Here is a 16476-nt window from a genome sequence, read left to right on the forward strand (position 1 = left end):
TTTGAGACTTTATTAGCACCATCATAATGTACATGCCAGTTAAAACTAAAGATTACACCTAATGAAGGCATGCATTCCTAGTTTTGGCCTCCAACTAGACACAAGCAGCAATTGCAGTATCCAGCACCACCAATAGTCACAAACACAAAGCAAATCCAGAGACCGCTTTCTTTTTCAACAACAACAAAAAAGAAGGGAAACTCCTACTGATCCCAAATCCCAACCTCCATGAACCCATCCTCTGTTGCACTCCCCCTGAACATTCCGCAACAGTTAAACCCACAAGCCACTTCTCCTTTGTTGGACACAGCAATGAGTCCGGCCTTTCCTTCATCGAGCCTGTTCTTGATCACAAAGTCCACAGCCTCCTGAAGGCCTAAGCCCTTGTACTCCATCACAGCAGCAACTTCACGCGCCAGTGTCCCGCGTATGATGGCCTCTCCCTCTCCTGTGCAAGAGACCCCACAGAGGTCACACGCGTAGGTACCAGCCCCAATGAGTGGCGAGTCCCCAATGCGACCTGTCATTTTGTTCATGAGCCCACCGGTAGAGGTGGCAGCTGCGCAGCGGCCCTGGCTGTCCACGACCACACATCCGACCGTCTCGGGTGCGTACACGCTTATGGGCAGCCCGTTCATCTGTAGGCACGGGCTCTCCACACCAGCAGCGCAAGTCTCCATCCCAAGTGGGATTCTGTAATCAAACTGACGGTAACAAAGGAAAAAGTAACAGAAGTGTTAATAGTAGTTTTTAGTATTCTTGGACCTACACAGGAATTGTCAAAGTGAAAGATTCGTACCAAGATGGTGTTGGCTTCCTTGGCCAACTTGAGCATCCCCACATTCTCCTCCGTGATAAAATAGTCATTGTCCACCAGCTCAACGCCCTGAAATATGACACGCACCAATTCCTATTAAGATTCAACATAAAGATTCCTCTACCAAACAAATATTAATTAAAAGCTTTTATTTATAAATTTCTGGCAGCAGGGGATTATGTAAAATATTAATATATACTGAACAGTGGAATCACAATCATAGATTCATATTGATTCATACACCTGGTGAAAAAGACACGGATTTCAGTTGATATCGATGGCAAAAACAAAAGGGTGAACTGACCTGTTGCCTGGCGAAGCTTTCGGCGCCGGAGAAGGCAAGGTAGGAATGCGGGGACTTATCCATGACGAGTCGGGCAAGCGAGATCGGGTTCTTGACGGTGCTCAACCCCGATACGGCGCCGCATCGTCTTTTGGGTCCATCCATGATGCTGGCTTCCATCTCAACCCTGCCATTTTCATTCAGGGCGGATCCACGGCCGGAATTGAAAAACGGATCCGTTTCCAATTCCCTAACCTGTTTACGAACAAAACAAAACAAAATTATCAATATTATTTTCTTCGGTAACAGTTTAGGTTTAAGACAGAAAAACCAAATCAAACTTGATTAATTCAGGTCAGAGTATAACGGAAAAGACGGAAACAGAAAAAAAAGGGTGGTTTCCATTCCTTGAGGAACAGTTTCATTTTGTCCGGCGGCTTGTAGAGGTTTACCGAGAATATTAAAAAAAGAATGTACAAGAAAAACAGAGAAGGAGGGAAGGGGGACATACAACAAGTTCAACAACATCAATGGCGGGAAGATCAGAACGGAGAGCAGAGATTCCGAGATTGAGGCAGCGAGTGAGGAGCTGTTTGGCTTGTTCTTGGCGCTCGAGAGGGAGATTTGGGTCGACGCCAGCGCCACCGTGCACAGAAATAGCCCAACCGCCCATCTCTCTTCACTCTGCCCCGCACTCTAGGGCCTTCTGGATTTGCTGTGGTGTTTGTGTTTTACCTCTGGCTCTCTATTCTCTAGGGTGGTGCGTGTCTGCTAGAATGAAGGATGTTGGTGCATTATATAGGCGCTGGCGGATTCCAAATGGCTATGAAATGGACCTAATAACCAAAAAATAATACTAATGGAAATTAAAAATAAAAATAACAATACGAGTTAAATTGGGATTCTCTGTTTGGCCCCTAAAAAATACAAATTAGGATTCTCTGTATGTGGCATTTGTATATGTGCCCCACTTGTTCCGGGAGGTTTCTAGGTCCACCCCACGAGAGCTTTGCCTTGCTCAGAATTCAGATGCGTCGTTTCGTGTGTAAATTTTTAGACAATGGATTTTACGGATTTAGCCCCATCTCGGTTGTCTTTACCTTTTTCTCACTACAGCAGCGATCACCTGGTCAGCTGCTGACCAGGTGATCGGGATCGTTTCTCACTAATACCAGTTAATGTCTTCTTTTTTATTTTATTTTATTTATTTATTTATTTATTATAAGAATACCACTTAATGTCTTCGAAAGTTAGAAATTTGAACTCACCGTGCATGTATCTGAAATGTTCATTTGTTCAATAATTGATTCAAAAAAATCATGCTCAACTAATGTTGGATAAAAATGTAATAGTGAAAATAATTATTTTTAAATTAAGTTGTTCTGTTTTTCATTTTTTTTTTTTTAAATATAGGTTCATTGCATTAGATGACCAGCCAAATAGCCAGAGTCTAGCATACACTTAAAGACAAAAAAATAGCGAGGTAACAACCAAGCTCCTATTTAAGCAATGTAAACTCATTATAAGTCAATTTGAGCTTGCTTTGTAAAGCGAATCCATAAACAAAGAACAACTCCGTGTCTTCTGAGGAAAAATCATCTTCTAGCATTTCATCCGCCAGGCACGCAATTGTGGTACGAAAAGAAAGCTACTTCCCAGCAAACAAATAGGAGTCAAATCCTCATCCATAAGTCGCTTTATCCAGCCCAACTCGAGATAATTACTAATTCCGTAGAACCATGATCCGAATTAAGACTGGCACTTTAGAGACCTTAAAGGCCCAACACCACCAAAGGAGGTCAAAACTCTCGGACCAGGCCCGCAGCAAGCACTAAGTAATAGATGAAGGTGTCCAAGCACCCTCCACCCTAGCCCAATTCAGAAGGGAACCAGGCCTACTCAAATGGGCCCATTGGCGATGGAACCCATCAGACCCAAAGGCCCATACCTAGGCAAAATGGTTGGCAGACAGTTCTCGTCCCTGCTGCCAACCTGCAAACACTGCCGTCATTGCATCCGGTGGCCGGCCCACCCAGCTTCCCATGATCCACCACCGCAGACGCGCAGACAAGAGAAACCAGACGCCCTGCTTCCCCGTGCCGAGAAAGCTGCCGATCACCTACAACTCACCTGCACTCAAAACCGGCCGGATTCCCCAACCGATCCCAATACGTACCGTAGTCCACCGGCTCCGTCTCGCACAGACCCAATCAGTCCGTCCTCGTCGATCGACTGTTCTTCCTCCACCACCGAATACCAGCGTCAAACACCACCTCCTTCGATCTGGAATCAGACCGCTCGGCCAACACAACCACGCCCGATGTTTTCCCCACCCGCGACAAGAAGCCCTGTCGCACTAGACCAGCTTGCAACCGGAGGAGCCTCGGCCGCCGCACTCTGCTAAACCCTAGGGTTTCTCTCTTTTTGTAGTTTCTTAAAAATTATTATCAACTATTTGGCTAACTAGTTTAGACAATAAGATCGAAATATTAAAGAACTCGTCACCTTATTTAGTTGTTCTGTTTTTCATTGTTACATTTATATCCAACAGTGATTGAACATCATTATTTTTATTAATTATTGACCATGTAAACACCACTAGTGCATGTATATCAAATGAATCTAAATTTGAAATGGAAAGGCTACATAAATAACTACCATACTAAGTCTGTTTATATGGTAACAAATTCAAAATTTGGTATGAGAAAGTAATCAGAATTTAAATTAAAACGAAGGAAAATTAATGCACACTTAATTGAAAGCAAAATCACTTTTCACTTAAAATATCAAATCTCTTTCGACCGAAACGTTCTTACGTCTTGACTCGACAATGATTAATGATTGTCTTATATCGAAATCTCATAACAAAACGCTTCTTTCAATCATTTTAATATTAAGGGATATAGTTGTTAGAATTATGATAAACTATGTTGATCATTTTTACAATTTTTTTTTTTAAGAAAAAAAAATTTTAAACAATTTTTATTTGAGAGTTGCAATTATTTGCATTCTCTGCTCTCTAAAACAATATATGAATTTTGAATATGTAATGATATAAATCAACTAGCAGGCATTTAGTTTGTTGTATGACATATTTAAATAGTAGCCTAAAGTATAACCTACTTCTAAAGGCCGGTTTTTTGGTTTCTGGAGATCATCCTCGTCCGGCGGGGTCTGGACGCACCAGCTGGCCTCTGGCCTCGCCGTCGTCTTGAGGTTGGCTGCCGGACGGGTATTGGATGGGCTATTGCTCAAGGGATGCATCTGATGGGGTTTGCTCGACGCTCGTGGAGGGTCTGGCTGGGAGGGTGATCAGAGGGGGTAGTCGTGCTAGCAGTTCCGGCAATCAAACTCGTGCGGTGTGGGTCGAGGCGGCGTGACTCGTGCGATTTGGGTTGTCGACGGTTTGCTCGTGGCGGCACGGATCGAGGGTGGGATGCGTGGGCTGAGGCGGCGTGCCCGCGCGCGGTTTTGGGTCGCAGGCGGTGGATCGTGGGCGCAGATCGAGGCGGGGCTGGTCAGGGCGGCGTGGCAGCGGACGGAGTTTTGGGTGCGACGGGGACAGAGCTTGGCTGGCAGGTGGACTGGACCGGACCCTGCTATTGGGCCTTGGGTGGACTTCTGCTTGATGGATATCCCATTTGGGCTTGAGTTTATGGGCTGGGGTTTACCCTAGTCCAATAGCTGCTATGTTGGGCTAGGGTTTAGGCCCTTAGCCCAACCCTATGTTTTTAGTTTTGTCTAAATTCCATAAATTCCTTGTATTAGGAACCTAGATTTCTAGCGCCTCTGACGTAGTACCAAAGGAGGATCTCCGCTATCTCTACGATCTGAAATGTATAATGAGTGTGTCTATTTCTACGTACCACTGTGGGTACTACCACACCTTCTTGATCTGTCTAGTTGAAGGCAGCAGAAGGGTATGTAATGGCCATTTTGGCATGTGATGAATGCAACTAACACCCGCTTTGGGTTTGATTCAAAAAAAAAAAAAGTTTGTTGTATGACATTTTTCTCAAATAATGTATTGATACTAGATATGAAGTTCGAATCTTTTGTCTTCATTTTAGAAAAAAGAAAATTTTTAACTTTATTTGATTTTTTTTAATGTAATTTGATAAGTAATTTGGCTACTTGCTCGTCATGACTTCATGAGTCGAGACATGTGATAATTGTTTCTCCTCTTGACTTAATCTTGTCAAGAATTATTATCAAAACTATACCCATTTGGGTTTAGGTTCTCCTGGTATTCCAAATGACAAATAAAGAATATGTCGTTCCTTTAGTCACATAATGTGTCGTCTAACTTTAACTTTTTATAAACGGACGTGCACTTGTAACAACATAAATAAACGACTGGATAACATTAACTTTATTTTTTTATTATTAAAAAAAAATTACTTATAAATATCAACTATTCAGATTTGCTCTATATATATAAGAGTTTTCCTGTTGTTTATGCAGGTTTATAAGGCAGGTCTAGTCAAACATCTGCAGCTCGTAACGACAAGTTTTCAAGTATTACAATTGCCGACGTAAATATAAAAATAATAACCACCGGAACTCGAGCAAATAATTACAAAGATTCTAATTACAAAGATTCTTCGCAGATTCTAACCACCATGAAAGCGGAGTACAAAACCTCGTGCCACCAAACCCAATGTTGATTGGTGCTCTTGTCCCCTCTTTTTTCTCAGGAAAAAAAAAAAATAATTAATAAAACCCTTCCCTCTCTTCAAACATGTTAAATATTTTCAAGTGAAAGGGAGGTTTCTTAAACCAGTTTCTAGGTGGAGGGGCCTGGCGGCTTAATCAGCATAATCATATTCAAAGCATTCGTATTCATGGGTCCCTGGCTAGCTAGGGTTTTCTGTGGTCGTGGACATTTTGGTATTTGGTGTACAATTCCACCTGACTATATATGAAATGATAAGAATGATGATGATTGGGTAAGATTGCAAAGCTTAGGCCGATGACGAAGTGGTGAGAATGAGAGGATATACGAAGCAATGAGAGCTCAAGATATACATAAAAGCTCATGCAAAATCAAAAATTAGCTCCAATTAATTAATTAAATTTAATTAGGTAGAGCCTAGATGCGTCAGAAGCCTAAATCAAAATGAACTCTACGTACGCACCACAAATAAATATCAACCATTAACAATCTTATTCCGCTCACGCTTGATTAGAATAAAAATGTTGATCAGACCAAAAAAAAAAACAATAAAAATATTGACGATAACATTTAATATTAATAATTAAAGATTAACCCACTCCCCAAAGTTGGGGGACGACACATCACACATGAGCACCACATTTTGTTTATGTACACCGTGGCCCACTTCATTCTTGTCGTGTATCCATCACCAGCGGCACGTGAACAAGCTCACCACCTACTAGCTCTCTCTCTATTTCACACTACTCTTTTCATAAAAAAAAATTAGCAGAGCTCACCCGTGTGTGGAGAGAAGTTAAAGATAGTGGAGAATTTTTTCGTACAATTATCACGTTTTCTGTTTTTTTTTTTCTATTATACAATTTACCATATTATCCTTATTGATTCATTATAATTTATAGTTTTTTAATAAATAAAGGTTAAATTGGTAAAAAATTTCAGTTTTGGAGAGCAAACTCTCTTCTCTTAATAATAGTATAGATATTTAGTGGACCGACGTGCATGTGGAGTCATGCAGTAATACAAATGAATGACTAAATAACATTAAGTATATTTTTTAATTATTAAAAAAGAATTGTTCATAAATATAAATAATTGAGATCTGTTGAATTTGTTGTTGGGTGCATAGAACAATTTTTTTTCTTTTCAAGTCACACTATTTTTCCTTTTAATTTCAATTTCATTTCATAACATTCCTAATAACTCTATAAGCAAAATTATTGACCAAAAAAAACCTCTATATGCCGAATTTATTACTTTGACATGATTGGTAATTTCCCTAGAAGATTAATTGAAGTCGTTGGACTATTCGAATTACTATGCACCTAATAACGACCATTTAAGAGCATGATTGGCGCATAAATATTGTGGGGGAAAAAAAGTGTTATTAGCATCAAGAGGCAAAAAAGTACTTTTCATGTACCAAAATATATGATTTCACTAAAATTGGTAAGTAAAAGAAAATAATTTACTTAATCTCTGCGGATTGTGAGAGATTTTTACATAAGACAAACGTACCATGTTGCGATAGGGCAACCCAATCAAAATTCATAAAATTTTGAATGTGTTCTGAAACAGTTCTTATTTATTAAAATAAAATACCCAAAACACTTATTTAAATATTCATTAATTGAACAGCCTTACCACCTAAGTGGTATTTTTGATTCTTACATTCTCGCTTGGAGAAACATAAAAAAGATGAGCAAAACAGAGAAGTGCCTCCCGTGATACGTAAACAAGGAGCAGACCCCAAAACAATGTTGCCGACTCATTCATGTCAAGAAATTTCCTTCTGCCCTAGCAATTGGAACACGAAAGCATCTAAGTCGTACGTGGCAATTAATTAGTTAGCTTTCCACCATCTAACTTACTTGTCACTAAACTAGTAATAAGTGTTGAGATCCTCATGCACATTGCTAGGTGCGTAATTGTATTTTTTCCACCAATGCATTGATCTGTGTTTTCTTGCTCGCTGAGGTCTTTGTCGATCTGAGAAGGATCATACGTGGTACGTCATCATGGAATATGAAAAAGAAAAGGCAGGTACTACACTACTTGGCTAAGAACCGAAGCAACACAAGCCACACAATGAGAGGTTAAAGTAGGCAGTGCATGGTACATTCGTCCTGGATGATCTATGATCCTTCAAGAATTGAGGAGTAGGCGCGGGAGTTATAAGTTATTATCCTCGATACTGTTTATTTTCTCTTCGGTATATCACATAACATAAAAGAATGGTACCGTCAAAATCATTAAGGCATTTGCAATGGTGGAAATTAATGCATATGACATTAGCATGGTGATAGCAATTGAATGGTGAAAAGATTCAAAAGACTAAATTTCACCAAAAATTTAGAAAAAGTTAGCAATGAAATTGTATTTTATTACGGATAATATTGACACTTTTTAGTAATCAATCTTTTATATTGACTTGTTTTTTATTTTTATTTTTGTCTTTTTCCTTATGTAGTGTCATGTAGTTTCGAGTTGAGCGACTCAAACATTTGTATTGCACAACCACATATAAATAGGAATATAGTGATCACTAACGAGTAATGGAATCAGCACGATGCATCAGCATCATTCAAGTAGTTACAAAACTGCAATGGCTGACCAAAAATAATAAACATACACCCCCATTTTCCAAACACTTTCTTTTCATGGTCGGTGCTAGCTAGCTACTACTGCATGCATCTGAGCCAAGCAATCAAAGTTGAAGTAGCCGATCCATTTGGCTCCTGAGGCGGCACAAAACGTGATTGAAAAATAGTAATCAAACTGGGCTACAAGAGCTGAGAGGGGAGGGGGGACCTGGACAAAACAACATGATCGTTCTTTAAGCTTAGCCAGCTCCGAACGCCACCGCCACGTACCATTAAAGGAGGAGGCTGGAATGCGCAGGCTGTAAGTTACAGCCACTGACAAGGGCATACGTGGCGTAAGCAGAGCCACACAATCAGTTAAAGTAGGGGCATTTAGTAATTTCCTAATGGACGGTCGTTTGAAGTGAAAGAGGTGGCCGTTATTATGGTAAAAAATCAGGGGGATTGTCACAATACGACAAAATAGCCAAGCGCATTGGATAAGCCACCAGCCTTCCGCGTCTCTTGTTCATCTCATATTCTCATTGATCGACGTCCCAGCATTTTGGTTTTTGGTTTGCTTTGCAGAAAGCACATTCAGAGGGAAGGAAAGTGGTCGGTCAAATATATACGGACGAGGTCTTCGTGTAGTCGAAGATGATGAAGGCGTTGAGGATCGATACTGTAAGATCTTCGGATAGCGATTGTGCAGAAATCTGAAGAATTATGTTATCCCATCCCGGAATTTCGGCCGGTAAGTCACTTCTAAAAGTTTGAATTTGTAGTTTGTTTAGATCTGAGATATTGGCATGAACAATTTTCGACATGTAATCGCACCCATATATTCATTGGGTTTGTCTGAGTGAAGTGTCGTATAATACGGTAACTAGTTAACCCAGTCTATTCGTACAGAACAGAACAGCATAGTAACTCAATTGACCTGGAATGAAGGTTAATATGGAAAACGACCAAGGAATTACTACCGCTCCTTAGCATCAGACGAAGAAAAGCAATTTCTTCCATCAGCTCTCTCATCGACTAATTACAAGAGTATTACTCCTATATCTTACCTTGTTTGAATTTTTCTCTCAACTTCCAAGAGATCGAACAACCAATCACCTCTAATTATACCACTTTTTGTGGAAGCTAGCTGACACCAAGGACTGTATCGGGAATATGCTAGGCCTTAATCAGAGACGGAGAATTTGTATGTACGTTTGTATATGGTTGGGAATACAGCAATTGCAATTGTATGATAATGTTTCCTGATCAAGCTTGAGCTGTAAGTGAATTGGTATTGTAATAACATGAGATTGATATCGTAACAACTGAGTATTTGTTATCAACTAATTAAATTAAATCGACTTTCACCAAGAAAGTCATTCGTGTAATTTGATCATAACATGCAAAGGACGGTAATATTGAAATAGTTTTTGAGGAATTCGTTGACAGAAAATCAAAGGAGTACGTACTGGATTAAAAAAACAATGAAAAGAAAGAACAGCACTCAGAGCCCATGTCTGCAATGAACTCTCAATATTTTCAGTAAAGTACGTACATGGTTGTTGTGGCTAAGTACCGCTAAGTACATGAATATTGTTGTGGCTTTGGAGAAAGACGAACGGTGGTGTGGCTCTGGAGAAAATGGTTTGTGGATAGACCAACGACGAGAAGGAGGAAGGAGGAGATGAAAAAATTGTGGGCCATGATGCACCAATGAGGACGGTGGTAAATGAGTTTTACCCAGATTAATTACAGTGAGTGGAATTGTCATTGCTGCCCTTCCGTCTTAACAGTCGTTGGCTGCGTAAGTTGCAGCCTGCGTATTCCAGACTTTTCCTCAAAGTGGTAAAACATGCAGTCACTAAACCCGAATAATATAATACTGATTAGACCGGTAGCAAGAGTGCAGGAGAGAGAGAGAATCTAAGTAAGATTCTTTAGGTAGGCTCGCTTTCTGGGTTCTATACGACTCTATGCATGTGAGCTTGGAAAAGATTCGCATCACATGCATGTATCCGTGTCTTATTGTCAGTAATCTCCCAACTTTGCGCTACTAATTTCGTTGTCAAAAAGGCCCAACCCAGACCTAATAAAGTGGAATATTCCGCCCCGACTGGACTAAACCCTAATTATTGTATAATACAATTTGTATTCAAAGTAGCTTTAATTTTTGTCCCCCAGCGATAGAAGCTGGTCATCCTATGGGCGATAAGCTCTTTTTTTTGTTTTTTTAGTTGAGATCGGCGATACGCTCTTGATTTTCATTCTTTATATAAAGTTCTCGTTTCTTGCCTTTTCCTTCATCTTCTTTCTTTTAAAAAATGGGTGACTAAAAAGGTCAAAAAAAACAAGAAAAATCTCTTGTCGGCGCTGGGCAACAGTTTCTTCATTTCTGGAATTAATATTACGGGGGTGTCAATTTCCCAGAACTCCAGAAGAAACTTAAACAAACTTGTATAACTCAAGTTACCATGTCTTTCGTTTTTTATTTGCTGGGCATGAATGAAAATCAAAGGTAATCCATATTTTCCATACAATCCCACTCGCTTCAAAACATCGGCGGATCCAAGGTGCTAATGCAACCAAACGCCTGCGGTCCAATCGTTTATTATTTAAATATTCCAGATATTTTATCTAGTTGTTGTTTTCGTTTTTATTTTTTGTTACATGGTGGTGGAAGTAAAGATATTTATAACGTTGAAATATACTTCATAAAAACGTACGAGTAAAAGATGCTAGATAGTGAAAGACAGGCAAGATAAGTTAAGAGTTTTAAGGCAATGTCATGGACGAATTGCTGTACTTGCTTTGTTTGCAAACTCTTGTAGTTGTAAAAATAAAGAAAATTGATGGACTTGTCGGCACTAAATGTTGTGAACTCGTCATTCTTTCGATTTCGAATACAAATTTTATGCTACACAACTCGCCTTAAATATAGTATTTTATTTTCTTTTAACATAAAATAATTGAGTACAATGAATATAAAAAAAAAATGAAACATAGAAAAAGATCAATCTAGACGTGTAACCATTAATTTTTTTAACGGATCTCAGAAAATTTCAAATAACAAAGAAGCAGGTCCTATCACCGTGTCGAAATCATAAGGGGCATTGGCACTTGGTTTTGTTCCCTGAAAATGAAATTAAGCATCGCATTTTGATGGATCATCCTAAAATATTCGATCAATATGTAGACATAATTTAGTACTACGCACGGAGGAATTTCTGGTAAGAGAGAAAGCTCAGCTCATCTCATTAGATCTGTTCACAAATGGAGCATTGCATTCAGGTCTTATCAGTTATCACTAAGCACTGGCTACTTTCATCTTTTGTTATCCTCAAAATAAAGAAGGTAGCCAATAGGAAAAATTTCAATATCAAATGGCTCTCTTTGCTTTAATTAAGGTCCCCACTCCTCTAACCAATTGAATCAATAGTACGTAGTTGTCCCAACCCCTATGTGGTGCCTGAGCTCAACCACTGCCCAATGCCCACCAAACAGAAAATGGGACACTAATAAGGACAGGTACAGCTCCATAGATTGATCTCTTATCAGTAATTAATAATACAAAAAACTGTCCTAGTAGTATTGCTCGAATTACTAATTAAACCTCACAGTGCTAGTGGGGTGATCGTACGTGGTCGGGGAGTACGTGCCAAAACGAACAACTCCACAGATCAGGGAATAACAATTTTGCTGATAAGTCTCAACGACAAGACTCCAAAACTGTGAGAAATGAACGCGATCAATTTGCATGTTCCAGATTTGAGATCTTTGGTGTTTGGAGTAGCTCATCATAAAAGTAAGAGTTCGATGGGGATGGAACTGGGCGCGCCGAAAGACCAAGTGGGCTATACTATTGTCTATTTGTATATAAAACCACAGAAGGGGGTCGTACGTACGTCCCCTCGGTTCCAGAAAAGGCAAATTAATAAGAGCTCCAACTAGAGGTGGCAAACGGGCCGGCCTGGCCCATTTTAAGCGGGCCTAGTCGTGCTTCGTGCCGTGTTTAGGCCGGCTCATTTATTATCGTATCGGGCTCATGCCGGCCCATTTACTTAAACATTAAGCCCGGTCTGGCCCATGGCCCGAGCCCATATCGTGCCGAGCCGTGCTCGTGCCGGGTCAATAAACGGGCCGTGCTCGTGCCTACCCACTATAAAACACGATTTAAAAATCTTAATTTGAATAAATAAAAATTAATTTTATTTAACTATTTAGAAAATTAAAATAAATTAAGTTCTACAATATTTTTCTTAAGGGCCAATGATAAAAGAGGTCATTTTGAAGTGCCTTATTATAATCCAGATAACACAAAATACCCTATGATAATTAAGGTCACCTCTTAACAACCTGCCACTAAAGTTAAGTTTAATTACCAAAGCTGCCACTAACAGCTCTCTCTTCCCCTCTTCCGTTACCCAAGGCCGTCTGAATCCATTCGGACTCGACAGCTCTCTCTCTCTCTCTCCTCCCTCTCTCCCCAATGGCGTCCAGTACGTCCGATCCCCTACGACGTTGTTTCTGCATTCTTCGCCGGAGCGGGAGCTTTGAATCGGCTTTGTGGAGTTGGAGAGATTTGGTAGCGGCGGCGCGTATTTCCGGGAGTTGCTTCGGAGTTCCTCAGGTCCGGTTTCGTTCTTGAGCTTTTCGAGATCTATTCCTGCTTTGTGGTTTTCGGTTTTGGATTTTGCTTTGTGGAATCGTGAATTTGATGGAGTTTGAGGAATCAATTGCATGAGGAGCTTTTTTTTTTTTTCTAGTTTTTGGTTTGATTCAGGGAGGAAGACTAGCTTTCTTGTGGTTAGATCTGATGTCGGAGTTAACCCGAATGCTAGAGCTCACCAAACCGATCAGTTGATCACCAATGCTGTTGCGGTAATCATCTTTTCAACCCTATATCTTTGGAGTTTAGTTTTCTTTGTTGCTGTTGCTGTTGATTTGATTTTGTTATTTGTAGTGGATTGAGTTCTGATTTTTTTTTTTGTTTTACTTGTTGGTTTATGTGTAGACAAAAGCTGCTGCTCCTGGGTATGTCTATGTGAAGTTTTTAGCTTTTTACTGTTATGCTTATGTTGTTTTTGCTAAATTTGATTCTGATATAGTTTTGGGATCACAGTTTTTGGAGATGGAAACTGTGTGGTAGTCAATGTTAAGAATCTATGGTTGTATGATTTCTAGCGTAGCATTGAGATAAAATTTACACCTGAGTGCTATTTTCAGTGTAGTGTCTGAAACTTTCGTGTAAATTTATTGAATTAAGAGCTTAAGTTGGGGGTACCATGGACTTGCTTAATCAAAGTGAATTGATAGTGAGAATCAGGTATTAGAGGACAAATGGTAACTCTAATAGTAAAATACTACAGTCTTTATCTTACTATGGATTTGTTTCAGTGGCTTGTGAGAGAACTTCAATACTTACAGAACTCAATTGATCGAGCGAATGAAAAGGGATTGCGCCGAGAATATCCTTTTAAATTATTTACAGCTTATATGCCATACTTGAATATGTTGAGTAATTTAATTTGCATAGAAGTATTGCCCAGTCAATTATAAGCTAAAAATGAGGCAAAGTGTTCATATTTTATAGTGAAAGTGAAAGCAACTGCACGTTGTTTCCTTAGCTTGATTATTAATTTACGCTGTTACTGTGAAGGTTCAGACTCTTATCTTAAGGAAATTGTCCCATTACTTGGTTTTTGAGAAAACTCATCATATCTTATTCCACCATGTAGTACACGTGTATTGCTAAAATTTGCTTTGGTGAATTGAAGTGTTATATTATATGGTCTTTGTTTGTGTTTGTGGTTGAAATTGATGATTTCCGTGGCTTTGGATAGTGATGAGACAATGTTCATGTTTAGAGAAGCCAAGACGTCCTTATGAGAAGGAACATTTGGATGTTGAGCTGAAGCTTGTTGGAGAATATGGGCTTCGGTGCAAGAGGGACTTGTGGAGGGTCCAGTATGCTTTGAGCCGCATCCGTAATGCTGCTAGGAAACTTCTTACGCTGGACAAGAAAACTCCTCGCCGTATCTTTAGACCCAGTTGTGGTTATGTTTTATTTTGTTTAATGTGCTTATGGGAGGTTGTCCTAATTGGAAAAAGTGTTGTGGTTGTACTTTGACTAAAATCACTTGAAATCTTCCTGGAATCACAATAAAATCTTCTTACTAATGTTTTGAGCATACAGTTTTGTCTTACGCTTGAATTCATTTTGTCCAAAAAATACTTGTGAAGTTCAATTGCAAATTTGCAGCACATGTCACTGACCAAGTCACTGTCAATCCTTGACCAAGTAACTGTTAACCTCAAGTTACCAGCAAAGTCACGGACCATGTCACTGTCAATCCCTGACCAAGTAACTGTTAACCTCAAGTTACCAGCAAAGTAACTGACCATGTCACTAACTAAGTAACTGACCATGTCACTAACCAAGTAACTGTCAGTAGCCAAGTCACAAGTTAATAGTCAAGTCACTGTTAATCACATGTCACTAACTAAGTAACTGACCATGTCACTAACTAAGTAACTGACCATGTCACTAACCAAGTAACTGTCAGTAGCCAAGTCACAAGTTAATAGCCAAGTCACTGTTAATCACATGTCACTAACTAAGTAACTAACCATGTCACATTACATGTCACTGACAATGTCACTAACCAAGTAACTGTCAGAAGCCAAGTCACATGTTAATAGCCAAGTCACTGTTAATCACATGTCACTAACTAAGTAACTGACCATGTCACTAACCAAGTAACTGTCAGAAGCCAAGTCACAAGTTAATAGCCAAGTCACTGTTAATCACATGTTCATAACTGTAACAGTGACTTGGTCAGTGACTTTGCCGGTGACTTGAGGTTAACAATGACTTGGCCAGGGATTAACAGTGACATGGTCAGTGAGTTTACCGGGGACTTGAGGTTAACAGTGACTTGGCCAGGGATTGACAGTGACATGTTCATAACTGTAACATGGCCAGTGACATAGCCAGTGATTTGAGGTTAACAGTGACTTGTCAGTGACTTTGCCGGTGACTTGAGGTTAATAGTGACTTGGCCAGGGATTTATTGTTAGCTACTGTTTGTAATATTCATGATCAGCACTTTCTATTGAATGTTCTCATGGGTAAGGTTGACTGATGCAGAGGATCTTTAAAAAGAATACTACAGAGAACTAATGAGCTCCATTTGAAAAGACCAATTATGTTCTGGCATAGAATTAGCACATTTTGTCATTAAAACATCAGTGCCACGAGCAATTGTATATCTTGGTAGCGAGTACAAATTGAAAGTTCAGAGAAACCAAATAGAAGAATACATAATTAACAATCCAAGTTTCATTTCAAATGTGCTTGGAGTATCAAGAACCCTGAGATCCCCATACTCATCAGCCAGGCACCTTGTACGATCTCCATAGCGACCCACATCTTCACCCATTACACATACAGTGGGATCCCTAGCCATCTCTTCTTCTAATCCTTCTCATAAGGCTTCAAATAGAAGTTCATGCCTAGAAAAAGAATGCATAACTTATTAGTTTTATCCTCAGTGAATTTCAGAGGAACCATATCACCATCAATCAAGGCCAAAGAAATATCTTTTATGATACTAGACATAATTTTATGTAGACGCAGATCTGTTTAGTATACATAATATTACTTTAACTTATAAGCTACTCATCAATTTCACAACAAACATTACAGCATGCCACAGTGACAATTCAGGGTAAAAATGCGTGGTAATGCTTACAAGCAAATTCAATGGAAAGGGGAAAGCAAAAGTAAGGCAGTAAACTCAATCATGAATACAATACAAATCTCAAAGTATAAAGTCAACTTGAAAATTATCAATACAATACATGAATATAGCAATGTATCTCTTTACGCAACTTAAAAAAATTATCAGCTTAGCATACTAAGCAGTATACTAACTAGGAAATACAACTACAATGTGATATCCCAATCTCTTTACGCAACACATATATTACAGATACTAATATCGATCATAAGGTGCACCAAACAAAACAAAAAACAACAAGCAAGCACCACTGACGATGAATGGAAGATGCATGCCTTGAACCAGTGACAACATTTGACTGTGAGCAGAAAACAACT

At 39.4% G+C, this 16476-nt stretch overlaps 1 protein-coding gene across 1 annotated transcript; it reads right to left on the bottom strand.

Moving 5' to 3' along the window:
• Nucleotides 1–145: 145 nt before the first annotated feature.
• On the bottom strand, nucleotides 146–1874 carry LOC133736569 (probable isoaspartyl peptidase/L-asparaginase 2). Its single transcript, XM_062164110.1, has 4 exons — nucleotides 1612–1874; nucleotides 1122–1355; nucleotides 800–886; nucleotides 146–704 (listed from the first exon to the last, which is right to left on the bottom strand). Exons 1-4 carry the CDS (start codon nucleotides 1771–1773, stop codon nucleotides 204–206), a joined length of 984 nt encoding a protein of 327 aa, XP_062020094.1. The 5' UTR covers nucleotides 1774–1874; the 3' UTR covers nucleotides 146–203.
• Nucleotides 1875–16476: the final 14602 nt, after the last annotated feature.

Source organism: Rosa rugosa, chromosome 3 (genome assembly GCF_958449725.1).
Source record: "Rosa rugosa chromosome 3, drRosRugo1.1, whole genome shotgun sequence".
Lineage (NCBI taxonomy): Eukaryota > Viridiplantae > Streptophyta > Magnoliopsida > Rosales > Rosaceae > Rosa > Rosa rugosa.

What these genes read in the sequence shown, in the direction of transcription:
- LOC133736569 (XM_062164110.1), bottom strand. Translation starts at nt 1,773, where the DNA reads ATGGGCGGTTGGGCTATTTCTGTGCACGGTGGCGCTGGCGTCGACCCA. An exon ending in TTGATGTTGTTGAACTTGTT is followed by an intron (nt 1,356 to 1,611) that starts GTATGTCCCCCT and finishes GTTCGTAAACAG; the next exon opens with GTTAGGGAATTGGAAACGGA. An exon ending in AGGAAGCCAACACCATCTTG is followed by an intron (nt 705 to 799) that starts GTACGAATCTTT and finishes TGTTACCGTCAG; the next exon opens with TTTGATTACAGAATCCCACT.